Raw genomic sequence first — 15,523 nt, forward strand, 5'->3', positions numbered from 1 at the left:
AAAGAAATAGAGTTTTGTGTAGGTACCCATTTGCCCACTGAACCAAAACAGTAACTATTAATAACAGAGTGAAATATAGTCAGCATGTAAGCTTGTACTTATGTGATACTGATTTTAAATCTGTTGTTTCAGGCTCACCATCATGGATACTCTTTCAGAAGCAAATGGCACCTTTGCCTTAAGTCTGCTGAAAAAGCTGGGTGAAGACAACTCGAAAAATGTGTTTTTCTCGCCCATGAGCATCTCTTCTGCCCTGTCCATGGTCTTCATGGGCGCCAAGGGAAACACTGCAGCCCAGATGGCCCAGGTATGTACCTGAAGCTACTTCTGGGCCACTGTAAATTCCATTAATTTGTCAGTTGGGCTGGTCCTCCACTTTCACATCCAGGATTTGCTCTTGACAGATCCCTCTGCTGATGTTGCAGGATGGGGACAGAGAGTTAGCCCTGCGCGAGTGGGCACCCCGGAATGGGTGTCTCAGATCTGTTGGGGAGGAAGTGGTGTGCTCCATTTAGAAGAATGAGTGATCTCACTACCCCTGATGATAGTTTATACATGAGTTTGAGTTTTTGAGTAGGGGTAAAGTCACAAGGTTCAAGTTGAGTTCTGTGATATACTTTGGATATTGTCACTTGCTTTTCAATTATAAGAAATTAAAAAAAAATTTTAATGTTTATTTATTTTTGAGAGAGAGAGAGAGAGAGACAAAGTGTGAGTGGGGGAGGGGCAGAGAGAGAGGGAGACACAGAATCCAAAGCAGGCTCCAGGCTCTGAGCTTCCAGCACAGAGCCTGATGCAGGACTAGAACCTACAAACTGTGAGATCATGACCTGAGCCAAAGTCGGACACTTAACCGACTAAGCCACCCAGGCACCCCAATTATTAGAAATTTTTGTTTTAATTTTCTCATTTAAGTGTAAAACCTTCTCAGAGTGGCACTTGTCAGCCAAAAATGTTTTCAGTAGTATTTCAGTTGTTTCTTATTGAGTAACAGCACCGTAAAACTTAGTGGCTTAAAATGATAATTACTGTTATAGGATTCTGAATGTGTTGGGCGATGCCTCCGCTCCACTCGGTCCCAGCTGGGTCACTGGTGTGGGGTCTTGGACCTCTTCCATGTGGCTTCCTCCATGTGCTGTCTCCTCCCTTCGGCTTCTACGTGGTGTCTCCTTGACAGGGTAGCCTGGGCATCCTTACAGGACAGTACCCAGCTGCCAAGAGGAACAGCTTAAATGTACAAATGCTTATCAAGCCTCTGGTACATCATGTTTGCTAACGTGCTGTTGGCTGACACCAGTCAGGTGGCCAAGTCCAAAGTCAGCCAAAGAGGGGCTGTATAACGATGTGAATACTGAAGGCATTAACTCATTGGGTTACTGATGACTGCCGTGGTCTGCCCTTTGGCCCCTAGTGATTCCCAGTCCTCCACAGGTAAGGTACACTTACCCCCTTCCCAAGACCCCAGAGGGTCCAGTCTTGGGCTTGAAGTCCAGGAGGAGCAGGGCTATGAGGTTGTTTAGTATGGTTCCTGGGTGCAGAGTTTTGTGACATTCTCTTCAAAAATGGCGGGGGGATGTCTGAGTCTGCTAGTGGTGCTATAACAAGGTACCACAGATCGAGGGGCCTAAAGAACAGAAGTGTATTTCCTCGCCGTTCTGGAGCCTGGAAGTGTGAGATCGAGATGTCGGCAGAGTTTTTCCTCTAAACAGTTGTGGGGTTTCTATGTGTCAATTTATAATTGACATAGTGATATAAATGATAATATGCACAAACCTGTTTGAGGCAGGACTCTGTGTTGGCCTGGGATGAGAGTACTGGCTGACAATGTCCTTAAGATGCTCAGAAGCCCCTTTGTCTAGCTGAGTGGGTCTGTGAGGCACTTAGTCTGCCTTCATCTTTCTCAGGTTTTAATAAAGTAGAACTTGATCCTGCCTTGAAGCCCATACCTTGGACTTGATCTTTGTTCTGAGGCCATTTCTCACATTTAGAATCATTTGCCAGCTGGAGAGGCTGGGAATAAGAAACCTTTTAATTTTCTACCCACCAAGTCTTAGGTTGGAAAATTTTCCTTTAAATTCTGCTTGAAAATGAAATAATTCCTAGGGGAGCCTAGGTGGCTCAGTCGGTTAAGCCTCTGACTTCAGCTCAGGTCATGATCTTGCATTTTGGGAGTTTGAGCCCCGTGTCGGGCTCTGTGCTAACAGCTCAGAGCCTGGAGTCTGCTTCGGATTCTGTGTCTCCTTTTCTCTCTGCCCCTCCGCTGCACACTCTCTGTCTCTCTCTCCCTCTCAAAAATAAAATAAACATTAAAAAAATAAAAAAAGAAAATGAAACAATTCCTTCTTTACCTCTTCTTTCCCTTCCTGTACTCTATCCTAGGCAGCTACAAGCCCCATTCCTTCTGGACATCTACTTAGCCAGATACCTGGTTTGTTGGGGAAACGCCCAACCTTCCTCGCCACTGCAGGTTACAGTCTTCTTCTGCTGGGACATGCCAGGAGCCCCTTTTCTCCAGCCACTGCTAGTGATTTCTTCAGTGGCTTTCTAGCCTCTGCTTACCATCTCCTCACTCTCCTTCCTCCCGGCCTTTGCCAGCTGCCTGGGCCCAAAGCTGCTGCCATGTTTTGGATGTTGTCAGGGCAGAAGTCCATGTCTGGATTGCTGCATGAACTTCTATGGCTACAAAACAAATTGTCCCAGACTTAGTGGTTGGAAATAGCAAAGGCTGATTATTTCTCAGATTCTGTGGTCTGACCCACATGGTGTCAGCTGGGATCACGCATGATCTAGGAAGGCCTCTATCATGTGTCTGGGGCCTCCATTCTCCTATAGGTAGTTCCCCCATGTGGTGTCAGCTCTCCAGGACTTTCCATGTGGCCTCTAGCGGGATACCCCGGGCTTCCTCACATCATGGTGGCTGGGGTATGAGAGATTAAATATGGAGCTGCCAGACCTTGTAAGGCCCTGGCCTGGAATAGTGTCCCTTCTGCATTCTGGTGGCCAGACCCCATCACAGCACCAGCCAGACCCAAGGATGGATGGGAGAGGCCAGACCTTTCAGTATGAGGAGCGGCCTGTGTTTGCAGAGATGGGAGGCCTGTTGGCAGCCTTATTTGCAGCCCTATAGAGCACATAAAATACGGTGTGTGAAGGGGCACTGCCACTGATGCCAGTGCGGGCAGTGCCCTGACTCCTTGCAGAAAGTGCTGGAGGATGGCAAACTGGGTGGCTTTCGAGCTGCTTTTTGTCTTCAACTGGATGCATCTTCTTTTAAGCTCTAGTTAGGATCTGTACAGTTCTTAGGCAGAGTTTGGTGTTGTATCCATTTCCTGCAGTCAAGGCACACTTAAGTTAGGTATTTGTATTCTGTTTTTCATTTCAGACACTTTCTTTAAGTAAGAGCAGCGGAGGAGGTGATGTCCACCAGGGGTTCCAGTCGCTTCTTACTGAAATCAACAGGACTGATGCACGGTACTTGCTTAGAACTGCCAACAGGCTCTTTGGAGAGAAGTCTTATGATTTCCTCTCAGTAAGTCATACTTGCTGTTTTTGACTAAGAAAGTAAAGACACCGGGGTAGTGGGGAGGAGGGGTCACGCAGTATAGCAGAAAGCCTGTGGGTCATGAATTCATACAGGTGCACATGAACTCAGGTCTCCACTTACTAACTTCATGCATTCCCTTGAACCCTGTTTCAATTTTAATCTTCTGTAAAATGAGCCTTATAACAAATAATGTCCAGATTTTTGTGAGGCTTTGATGAGACAATTACAAAAGAACTAACATGGAACAAACACAATTCAAAGTGAATTGGCTGAAACAAAGAAGTGATCAAAATGAGTATTTCTAATCATTGTTTTCTACATATCAATAATTTTTTATGCATTGTGATACTTGTTCAACTTTTTACACATGCAACTATTTCTATTGTTTTTTCCAGTGCAGAATTTTTGTAAAGTTACTTGTCTAATTATACTGGTTCTGTTTATTTATAGTGCTTTAATGCTTTTTATCATTTTTCAAAAACTACTCAAGTAATATGTGAGTATGTGAGTATATGTTTGTTGCATGATGACTATATTCTTGTTACATAAAAATGCAAATAAAGCGCTCAAAACAAGAGTCCTCACACCCACTTCCACACCTCATCATTCCCCTCCCCGGTGTAAGCTTTCATAGATCTGATGTGTATCCCCCGTACATGTACAAATCTGTTGTGTGGGTTTTTTCTCTACGTCATGTCATTATACCAAAGTATTATTTTGTACTTGTTTCTTTTCACCCAACACTGTGTCTTAAATTCTTTGCATATATGAGGATCTACCTCACTCTGTTTAACTGTTATCTGCTATTCTTAAGTATGGATGTACTGAAACATACTTAGTACGCCATTCCCCCACTGATGGGCATTCAGACAGTGAATGTTAGTGTATGTGACTCCTGTGCCCTATGTACGTGTGTTACTCTAAGATGGATTTGTAGCAGGGAGGAAGGGAGTGAAGCTTTGAAGCTATAGCAAATATTGAAATTGTCCAGAGTACTGTGGCCATTTACATTCTCTCTAGGGGTAGCAGCGGAGTGCACATTTCAACTCTTCATCATCAACATGCATGTTGTTAACCTCTTAAATTTTTATTATTAAGAGATTGATCATCTTTCCTTATGTTTATTGAACATTTGTATCTTTTCTGAGAATTTTCTTTCCATACTTTTTATTGGGCCGTCTTTTTCTTACTGATTTATTCTTTTTCTATGTTTGGGATATCAATGTTATTCTATTATATGATTTTTTTTCAGTTTTTAAACTTGCTTCAGACTCATTGTTTTAAAATATTTGGAGTAAAGTAAATGTAGTCAAGCACGAGCAAATAATGCTAAGATTTGTTCACTATGGTGTGAATTTTTTACAGCCTGTTTTACTTATTTTTATCAGTCTTAGCTACTTCCTAGGCTGTTGCCTCATCTTTTTATAAGCCTTTGGTATAAAGAAGAAACAAAACTTCCAATAAACACAAAGAATTGGCTGATTTTCTTTAATTTACTTTCTTTTCTGATGGATATTTTTAAGAAATCATTGATGTTTCAAATCTTATTTTGATATTGAAATATAAGATAGAGGGTTTAGGAGTGTTTCTCAATAATTTCTTATCAATTTAGTGTTCCAAGAATCCAATACCAATCACAACTAATAATTAGATATTCCCTCAGTTTGACTAGTCATTGCTTATAAAATAGTAATTTAAATAGCAAACAATTATTTTCAAGTGTGTTTAAAAGTTATAGAAATTGAAACAAACATATGAACAGAGGGGAAAGAAAGGAAAAATAAGATACAAACAGAGAGGGAGACAGACCATAAGAGACTCTTAAATACAGAGAACAAACTGAGGGTTGCTGGAGGGGTGTGGGAGGGGGATGGGCTAAATGGGTGATGGTCATTAAGGAGGGCACTTGTTGGGAGGAACACTGGATGTTATATATAAGTGATGAATCTCTCAGTTCTATTCCTGAAATCATGATTACGCCATATGTTAACTAACTTGGATTTAAATAAATAAAAAGTTGTAGAAATCACCCAAGGATCAATACATGAGTGCCCAGTTTGCTTCCAGACTATTTTCTTAGATTGAGAGACTGAAAACATTTTCAAAGGCATTGAGGAACAGCAGAGCAGCAAAGTTGGCGGAGCACAAAGTATCTGAGGACTAAGTAAAACGATATACCTAGATCACCTAGTGCAGTGTCTGTGACATGCTGAGATTTCATAAAACAGCATTGATGATAAGAATTCATCTGGTCCTCGGATGGATGCCAAATCCTCATTTACAGGGAAAGACAAGGAAGCTTCGAGAAACAAAGTGACTTTTTAAAGGCCACACAGCTAATAAGTTGCAGGACTTGTGTTTGTAGCTACATCACTGTGCCACGTGACCTCTCTGACACTATATTAAAGGAGCAATGTGAAATCCTGTAATAGAAAAACAGTCCTGAAAAGGGAAATTAAATATTTAGCTGTAAGCTGGTCAAAAGAAGGATTGGGAAACCATTCCATAGCATGCTTTCCACAAATTAGTTATTTCACTCCATTTACTATCAGATTTTCTGCTTTTATATGGCATAAAGTATGTGTTCACTAATGTCATCATCATTTAATAGACTTTGTTAACATGATACAGTTTATACTTTTTTTTGAGAGCTGCTCATTCTCTAAAACTGAGCCATCCAAAATGGTAGCCACTAGACACATGTAGCTATTTAAATTTCAGTGTAAATAATTAAAATTACAGTTCAGTATTCAGTTCCTCAGTGGCACTGACAATATTCCAAGCATTCAATAGCAGCACGTGGCACTGTTTTGGGCAGTGCAGATTTGGAACATTGCCATCATCACAGAATGTTGTAGTGGGAGGGGTGGTGTAGAATCATACACTTTCCACCATTGTATGGAACAGCAGGCCCTTGTTTCCAGTCCATTGTTCTGAAATGCACAGGCAGCTGTGGCTCTTGCTGTGGGCAGGACTCACAGAGCAAACGCAGCGGCTTGTCAGGAACGACACTCTGTAGTAGCTGCGTCTCCATGTCTTTGTACTTACCTCACTGATGTGCAGTTAATCCCTCAAAGAATCTGGTAGTTATTGATATTTGATGTTCAGACAACTGTTTTACTTGGTTTAGAAGCTAAGTTTAAACGTAGCTGAAAAAAGGGAAATAGGATTTTCAGTTAATTCCTCGTATTTATTTGTATGTTATGTATGTAAATCAAAATTGCCTACATTCTGATTTGGTGCAGTGAAGAAATAAGCTGTAAGTGTTGATTATTTCTGCAGTCATGTGATGATGTTGCTCTGTTTCTCCTAGTCTTTCAAAGACTCCTGCCGTAAATTCTACCAGGCAGAGATGGAAGAGCTTGACTTTATCAACGCTACAGAAGAGTCCAGGGAACACATCAACACCTGGGTAGCCGAAAAGACGGAAGGTGAAAATACACCATTGCTCTATCTTAATAGTAGCTCAGTTGGTCTCACTGTCCTCTCTCACAAGACCATCAAAATGTAAAGAGGAATGATGCTTTTCTCTAAATAACTGTAAATTTTTAAAATCTGCTTCTGAAATACTGTCAGTGTATGCTTATTTTCTCTAGCTCTTCCCTGTTTTTGTCAATGTGTCTGTGATGTCTCTCAGTACTCGGTACAGCTGTTCCAGAATGATCCACTTTGTTGCCATTGTTGTTGTTAATGTTAATGTACAGTAAAGAAAAAGCCAGATACAGGTCTCATCCTGTATAGTTACCGTGCGTTATTGCAGGATCCTTGGTTAGGCCCTTATTCACCTGCAGCTCTTAAACTCTTCTGTGCACTCCTAGCCTCTCACCTTTCTGACTGTCCATTAAATCTCTTTCTTCAAGGGACCAAGCATTCCCTTCTGTCCAACTTGTGAATTCAGCCTGCACATACTTCTTTGTTCATCTTATGTTTTCTTCAAGGCATGGTATTTTTCTTACCAGGGCTTTTTAAGTTTTTGTTGCTACTGTTGTTATAAGGACCAGAATCCCCTTATGTGGTTATATTTGGGGGACTGTGAACTCCTTTATCTGTGTACGTCACAAGGGGATTGCCCAATCTAAATACGAGTTAGTTAACATACAGAGTAATATTAGTTTCAGGTGTACAGTATACTGATTCGACACTTCTGTGCATTCCTCAGTGCTCATCGAGATAAGTGTTCTTTTAATCCCCTTTACCTGTTTCAGCTTGTCCCCTGCCCACATCCCACTGGTAACCATCAGTTTGTTCTCTATAGTTAAGAGTCTGTTGTTTTGGTTTGTCTCTCCCTCTCTTTTTCCCTCTTTGTTTCTTTCTTTTGTTTCTTGGATTCCACATATCAGTGAGATCACATGGTATTTGTCTTTCTCTGACCATCGGGAAATTCATTGATTCTTTAATTCTTCTTTTCAGGTAAAATTACACAGTTGTTATCTCCAGGTTCAGTTGACCCAGTGACAAACCTGATTCTCGTGAATGCCATCTATTTCAAAGGAAACTGGGATAGTCAGTTTAACAAAAGCCAGACCACAGAAAGACCGTTTAAAGTCAGCAAGGTAAATATTTCACATTAACAAAGGAGATTCTTGGAAACAGTCCCTGTGTTCACCCTGGTTTTTAAAACTTGCAAGAAAGCTCATCTCAAGTAGCTTGTGGCCTGTATGGCCTTCAGCAGTCCAGCATAAGGGCTCCCCATCACGCCTTCCCTTTCTCCTTTGCTGTGTCATCAAAAGTAGCTCTGAACTCAGAGGCTTCCGGTCTGGCTCCCCATGTCACCTGCCATACTGTTGCCAGGTGTTCTGTTTACAGTCACAAAGCTGATGTCAGTTGTCAGTCTTAAGGTCTTTTTGGCTTTCTAGAACTTTTGAGATAAAGTTTGGACCAAAATATGGTATATAAGGTTCTTTGCAGACCTGGATCCTACCCATTTATCTCCATTTCTCTGTCTTCATTGCCATGAGTACCTATATATTCCTTCCTTTCCAGGAGCATCTGGAAACCTTCCCTAACAGTCCTCCTTCCCCATGGGGATTTCTGTCCCACTCCTCTCAGTGGCCACAGTGCCCCCTGTGGGTCCTCAGGGTAGCACTGCAGAGGTTGGATACCCAGCACCACCTGAGGAGGGCAGATAGATGGCTGTCTCACAAGTGCCGGGCATGTAGTTGGTACTCAATAAATACTGAACAGATGTCCCATCTGCAGTCTTGTTTGGATGATAAGGATAACAAACACTAATTTTTGTTTAAAAACAAGCAAACAAAAGGACATGTATATAGGACAGACATCATGTTGAGTTATCCCCACATTTGAAGAGGTTATTTGTGGTGGCCTTATATCTTTTCTGTCACCGAATCTAGTATATTCTTTCTTTTTAAATTATCTTTAACTGTAGAGATTTTTGCACATACACCTTAGGTAGACAGATCAATTACAGCCTGTTCTGGATCACTGACCATGAGTTAGCTCTTCTAAGCAGACATGAGCCTGAACTTTCAGTTTCTCAAGAAATGTATTTTCCTTTGAGCTTTATTCTTTAAAGAAAAAAACTTTTTTTTACATTTATTTTTGAGAGACAAAGAGAGCACAATCAGGGGAGGGGCAGAGAGAGAAGGAAACACAGAATCCGAAGCAGGCTCCAAGCTCTGAGCGAGCTCTTAGCACAGAGCCTGATTTGGGGCTTGAACCCATGAACCATGAGATCATGACCTGAGCCAAAGTTGGATGCTCAACCGACTGAGCCGTGCAGGTGCTCCTATTCTTTTTTTTTTTTTTTTTTTTTAATTTTTTTAATGTTTACTTTTGAAGGAGGGAGGCAGAATACGAGTGGGGGAGGGACAGAGAGAGAAGGAGACACAGAATCCCAAGCAGGCTCCAGGTTCCAGGCGCCAAGCTGTCAGCACAGAGCCCGACACAGGGCTCGAACCCATGAGCTGTGACATCAGGATCTGAGCTGAAGTCAGATGCTTAACTGACTGAGTCACCCAGCTGCCCCCCTTTGAGCTTTATTCTGAAATGAGTTGCCCTGTTTTCACCTGGGGAAATTATTTCTTTCCTTGAAATTAATAAGATGTATATTAGGACTTCATTCATGGAAAGTTCATGTCCCCTAGCAGAGACCTGCAGGTGGGCAGGGAGTAGGGCTGCCGGGGTACCGGGGTGGCAGGCACTCCCAGGGAACCAACTGTCTCTCTTCCTGCTCTGCTATGCTTAGCACGTGGCCCTTTTTCAGGGTCACCGTCATGGTATCTGTCATCCAGGCAGGAGGAAGGGAAAGGACAAAAGGCAGAGCAAAGCCTCCTTCAGGGTTCTGACATTCAGAAAGTGAAACCTGTCTTCTGTATCTCATGGGCCAGAGTTAGGTCTTCTGTCAGGTGTGGCTTCTGCCATAGCTGGGGGGAGGTGAAGACTTCTGTCTTGCTTCCTCATCTCCCCAGTGGAGAAAGACAGAAGGAGGGTAGTAGGTGTTGAGTGCACAGGCCTTTGGGGGGTGGAGGTCGTTGTGCCTGAAAGTGAACAGATTTTAGTTCATCTGGATTTTTAAAATGCCTTTATTTCTAAATAAGATTAAATTTATATACACAGTTGTGTATTTAATGAATCATTCCCTTTCTGAGATTGGATCCTTTTATATTCTAAGACTAGGGGCTTTGAGCCCTGGATGGGTAGAAGGAGGAATTGCCTCAGGCAAGGCTTGGCAAACCGCATGCACCCTGAGGTCAAAGCCAGCCCACCACTTTTTTTTTTTTTTTTTTAATAAAGTTTTAATGGAACACAGGCACATCTATTTGTTTAGGTATTTCATGCTACAACTGTAGAGTTGAGCAGTTGGGACAGAAACTGTATGGTCCATAAAGCTGAAAATATTTACTACCTGGCCTGTTATTATAGAACAAGTGTGCTGATAACTGGCCGAGGACTGAATGAGGAACGAGGAACGAGGGGGCAGGTGTGGCTGAGGCCAGTTCAGGCGAGCCTTTGAGAGGCACCAGTGGAAGGCGGTAACAGAAGTTTCTTCCATCTAATACAGAATAATATGCTGCCCCAGAGAACTGGGGACTGCAGCTTGGGGCCAGACAGATTCACAGCAGCTGTAGGTCTTACACTGCACATGAATCAGGAGCAGAGGAGGGCTGTTGGCTGAGATGTGGTTGCTGTCCTTGGGTCTTTCTTACTGCCTGGCTGGGGATGCACTGGTGGCAGATGCATTTTTCTCCTAGTAAGATGTGTTCATTTTGCCTGGTCCTTTCGGTTTTCCTGTCCTTTAGTTATTTATCCATTTATTCAGCAGATGTTGGTTTGAGACCAGGCTTCATGCAAGGTACTATCACAGTGTGTACAAAACCAGCGACTCATCCCTCCCATGAAGATTAGGTCTTTCTGGGGGTGAGACAGCGTAAATAAGAAAAGAAGAGTGTATGAGATAGTGGTAGTGATCCAGAGACAGACACAGAGGAGGGACACAGGTTGTGGATGGGGGTCCGGTTTCAGGTGGGCTCTCCAGGTTTTGGGGTCGAACTTGTTGGGATTGACCATGGAACCATCAAGGGGCAAAGGGAGATGGGAGCACAGGGCATGCGGGACAAGCTCTTGTCAGAATTACAGGTCTTTTTAAGGACTTGAGCTTTTTTACTCCCTGGGAGTAGAGGGGGAGCTGCAGAAAGGTGTGATCTCATTTATGTTAATATTTTAAAAGCAGAGCCAATGTGATTTGTTAATGAGTCCATTGTGCGGTGAAAGACAGGAGTCAGGGGTACTCCTTAGCTTTTGACAATGGGATGAGTGGCATTGCCATCACTTGAGATGAAGAAAATTGTAGGTAGAGCAGACCTGGAAGGGAATATGAAGAGCCCAGTGTGACATATGACATTGGAGGTTTCTTTAATGTACAAATGCAGGTCCCAAGTAAGCAGTAAGATGTTTGGGAGTGTAATATATGTGGAGTACATGGGAGAAGTCCCAGCTAGAAATCTAAGTTGGGGGATTCTGTTTAAAGTCACAGGATTGGGGCGCCTGGGTGGCTCAGTCGGTTAAGCGGACGACTTCGGCTCAGGTCACGATCTCGCGGTCCGTGAGTTCGAGCCCTGCATTGGGCTCTGGGCTGATGGCTCAGAGCCTGGAGCCTGCTTCCAACTCTGTGTCTCCCTCTCTCTCTGCCCCTCCCCTGTTCATGCTCTGTCTCTCTCTGTCTCAAAAATAAATAAAAAACGTTAAAAAAAAATTATAAAGTCACAGGATTGAGGTCACCAGGAGACAAGCAATGTAAGGACTGAGCCCTGAGTACCCCAGGGTTTGGAGGCTGAGGCAGTGAAGATGGGCTGGCAAAAGAGGGGGCTGAGGTGGTATTCTGGAAACCAAGGAAGTAAGTGTTTGTAGAACCCAGGCTGGCCAGTTCTGTTGATTTGTCCAATGTGTCCACTGGGTCTTATTTCAACCTAACATTTATCTGTTTCCATTTTAGAATGAGGAGAAACCTGTGCAAATGATGTTTAAAAAATCCACCTTTAAAATAACCTATATTGGAGAAATATTCACCCAAATTCTGGTGCTTCCCTATGTGGGTAAAGAGCTGAATATGATCATTATGCTTCCAGATGAAAACATCGATTTGAAAACGGTAACAAATGCTGAGCAATAATCACACTATGATCGCAAGGGGATTGTGTGAACAGTTTTTAAAGCTATTGTCACTTCCTGTTACTGTTGTCTCGCCCCGCAAAGCCCAGAGCATTCACATCCCAGCAGATAGTTCTGTTGGGCAGCACGGGTCTGGATCTAAAAATCTTCTACTCTCTTCTAGGTGGAGAAAGAAATCACTTATGAGAAATTCACAGAATGGACGAGGCCAGACATGCTGGATGAAGAAGAGGTGGAAGTGTTCCTCCCTAGATTCAAACTGGAGGAGAATTACAACATGGAGAACGTCCTTTGCACGCTGGGCATGACCGATGCCTTCGAGCAGGCCAAGGCAGACTTTTCTGGAATGTCGTCCAGGAAAGACCTGTATCTGTCCAGGGTGGTGCACAAGTCCTTTGTGGAGGTCAACGAGGAAGGCACGGAGGCCGCGGCTGCCACTGCGGCCATCATGATGTTGCGATGTGCAAGAATCATGCCCAGGTTCTGTGCCGACCACCCCTTCCTTTTCTTCATCCAGCACAGCAAAACCAACAGTATCCTGTTCTGTGGCCGATTCTCCTCCCCATAAGGAGATGGTTGGCACTGTTCGTGGTCCTTCTCCTCTCTCCTGCTGACCCACTTTTCCTCTGACACTTCACAATGTGCCTACAATGCAAAGTGACCTTTGGTGACAATCCAAAAATAAAAGGCCCCGTTTTGAAATCCCATGTTCTGGACTCGTGTATGTTCGTGTGTTCACATGTCTGATGTTCTCTAGGATCCCAAACTGCCATTCAGGAAGGTCTGTGCTCATGTTGGCCGGGCCAGCACTAGCTGCTTAGCAAATCCCCCTGCTCTGAGAGGTCCCATCCATGCTCGTAGCCGCGAGGCTCTCAGGTCTTCACTTGGGCAGAGTGTGGCTCTTTTCCAGGCACAAGAGGGTACCTAGTGCCTCTCTCTTCTCTATTCGGTGGCACTGTTAGTGACACACCCTGTGAGGAGCTGCAGGCCTTGGAGACCCCCTGTGGTGAGCTCTATCCCAAAACTTGTTGCAAGCGAGTGTCCCAGAAGTCTGCAGAGAAGCAGGGAGAGCAGTTAACTTAGGAAAGAAAGCAGTCCCATTGGCCACCTGTGTTTCTGCTTTTTTTCTGTGATTGTAGCTTGCAATCCTAGAGATCTGTGGTCACACACCTGTTCAGATGGCCAACAGCCAGTTTCCCTGAACTTTTTAATTTTTAAATTGTTTTTATTATTTATTTTGAGGGAGAGTTACAGAGTGTGAGAGGGGGAGGGGTAGTGAGAGAAGGAGATGCAGAATCCAAAGCAGGCTCCAGGTTCCCAGCCCTCAGCACAGAGCCCAGTGCGGGGCTGGAACCCATGAACCATGAGATCATGACCTGAGCCGAAGTCAGACACTCAACCAACTGAGCCACCCAGGCACCTCTCCCTGAACATTTTAAATTGCCACCAGGGGCCAGAGATGATTAGGCAGGTTCTGTTCACAGTGGTGCAGTCTAAGTCCACATCCTGAGTTGTAAATACCAGACAATTTTGTTTTACTGCAAGTATTAGAGACAAGGTGGCTAAGGTTTCTGTGGCCACTTGTGTTACTTGCTAGAAACATGATCACCGTGCTCAGTGACACTGGAACCTATCGACAGGTGAGGTTCAGGTTCAAGTGGGAGGGCTGTGCTGTGTTTTGGAGACACCCTCAAGGACTTCGTCCAGGACCTATCCTGATGCAATCAGAACTTCACTGATGCGATTCGTATTTCCCTTCTGTTGCTGGTCCGCTTTCTCCATTGTACCCAAGCCAACAGCTTAGCCGTGGGGAGAGGCTGGTGATAAGGGAAACAAAGGCAAGAGAAATGTAGCTTAAAATTAAATCTCCTTGCAGCTTGCAGCCGGCTGGTAAACACCTGAAACATACAGAGTGTGACCTTCCTAAAGAAATTCATGCTGCCTTAGTGCCTTAATGTTTATGTTTTATTAAAGTGAAAAGCAACCTTATCTTAGCAGCTAGCCCCTCAAGGTCCTAAAAGCCTTGCTTCAAAATTCCTTAAAAACTTATCTCTATCCCCTCCCCCTACAAACTTAGAAGTACATAATCAGTCACTCCTCACAATCCCAGGGCAGCTCTTTCTGCCCACTGGTCCTCTCTATATGCTATAATAAAAATCACCTTTTTGCACCAAAAACGTCTCAAGAATTCTTAACCATTTGCTCACAAACCATGCTTCATAATTTAATCAGCTGGGTCTGAACGAAACAATGTTATGAGTGGTTTGAGAAGACAAAAGGGGCTATGTGGGGTTGCTGGTTGGGTCACTGTCATACCCCTATCCCCACCCCCCCACCTGCTGTGCCCCAGCACTGTGTGTGTTTGCTGCTCTCTGGAGAACTGTCAGGCTGTGTCAGTAGTAAGTTACAAACGTGAACACTGGCCGTCAGACCACTAGACCTATAGACCTATAATACAGTAAGACCTTAACCATGTGAAAAGTCACAACGCACACAGAATAAACAACATGCATGCTGCTCTAAGAGCTCCCACAGAATTGTCTCTAAAACTGTAGCTATCAAATTGCCTTTGAATGGTCAATATCTAATTTTAGTAAGAGGCACAGTCACCTGAATAATGTTTCCACATCTTTTATGAAACTGCACCAGAAGACATTTCCATTATGTTCTGCAGTTTCCTGTAAGGATCTACAACATAAAATCCTCCCAGAATTTAATTCTAGGAAGAAGTTGGTCCCACCCATTCACAAAGGTTTACCAAGCACCTGATTTGCATTAGGTGTTTTACATAGATTATTTTATTTGATCCTCAGCAATGAATAAACCCAGGAGGAATCTGAGGCCCAGCAAGTTAGGTAACGTGAACAATTTCTTGCAACCAGCAAAGGGACAGAACTCCAAACTTCTCCTTCTGGTGGGCTGAGTGGAGACCGAAGCTCCCGCCAGGACAATCAGCAAAGCTGCGCCAGAGAGACGGAAATGTTCCAGCCTCCAACGGGAAGTCTCGCCTCTTGGCTTCTGTTTTACCATCCGGAAAAGAGGGGCTGGGACAATTCTAGCCCCGAAAACACATGAAACTGGATCCTGAACAAGGGCCCTGAGTGTGAAACTAGAGCCGGGCTCCAGGCAACCGGCTAGGGCGCACACCCCTCCAGGACGGCTGGAGGGAAGGTGCTGTGAGGCCCCGCCTCCTTCGATTCAGCCTCAGTTCTCAGAGGAGGGGCCTCAGGGCCGTGGCCTCACTGAGCTTGTAGACGTCGGAAGCTTGGAGGCCCTGCGCACCGGGTAGTGGCGGCCAGCGGCCCCCTCTGCGCGTTGACCGCTGGGAGGCGGCGGTCGGGCCGCACA

At 44.1% G+C, this 15,523-nt stretch overlaps 1 protein-coding gene across 3 annotated transcripts in view; it reads left to right on the forward strand.

The window, feature by feature from the left end:
- SERPINB6 (serpin family B member 6) overlaps positions 1–12,882 on the forward strand; it is a 33,362-nt gene extending 20,480 nt beyond the window's left edge. For all 3 annotated transcript variants that reach the window (XM_006931495.5, XM_011282153.3, XM_011282154.4), the window contains exons 2-7: positions 133–307; positions 3,383–3,529; positions 6,858–6,975; positions 7,955–8,097; positions 12,000–12,155; positions 12,339–12,882. In XM_006931495.5, coding sequence (XP_006931557.1) covers positions 143–307; positions 3,383–3,529; positions 6,858–6,975; positions 7,955–8,097; positions 12,000–12,155; positions 12,339–12,743 — 1,134 coding nt within the window. In that variant the 5' untranslated portion in view covers positions 133–142 and the 3' untranslated portion in view covers positions 12,744–12,882. The remainder of the gene's footprint in view (positions 1–132; positions 308–3,382; positions 3,530–6,857; positions 6,976–7,954; positions 8,098–11,999; positions 12,156–12,338) is intronic.
- The last annotated feature ends 2,641 nt before the right edge of the window (positions 12,883–15,523 follow it).

Source organism: Felis catus, chromosome B2, assembly GCF_018350175.1.
Source record: "Felis catus isolate Fca126 chromosome B2, F.catus_Fca126_mat1.0, whole genome shotgun sequence".
Taxonomy (NCBI): domain Eukaryota; kingdom Metazoa; phylum Chordata; class Mammalia; order Carnivora; family Felidae; genus Felis; species Felis catus.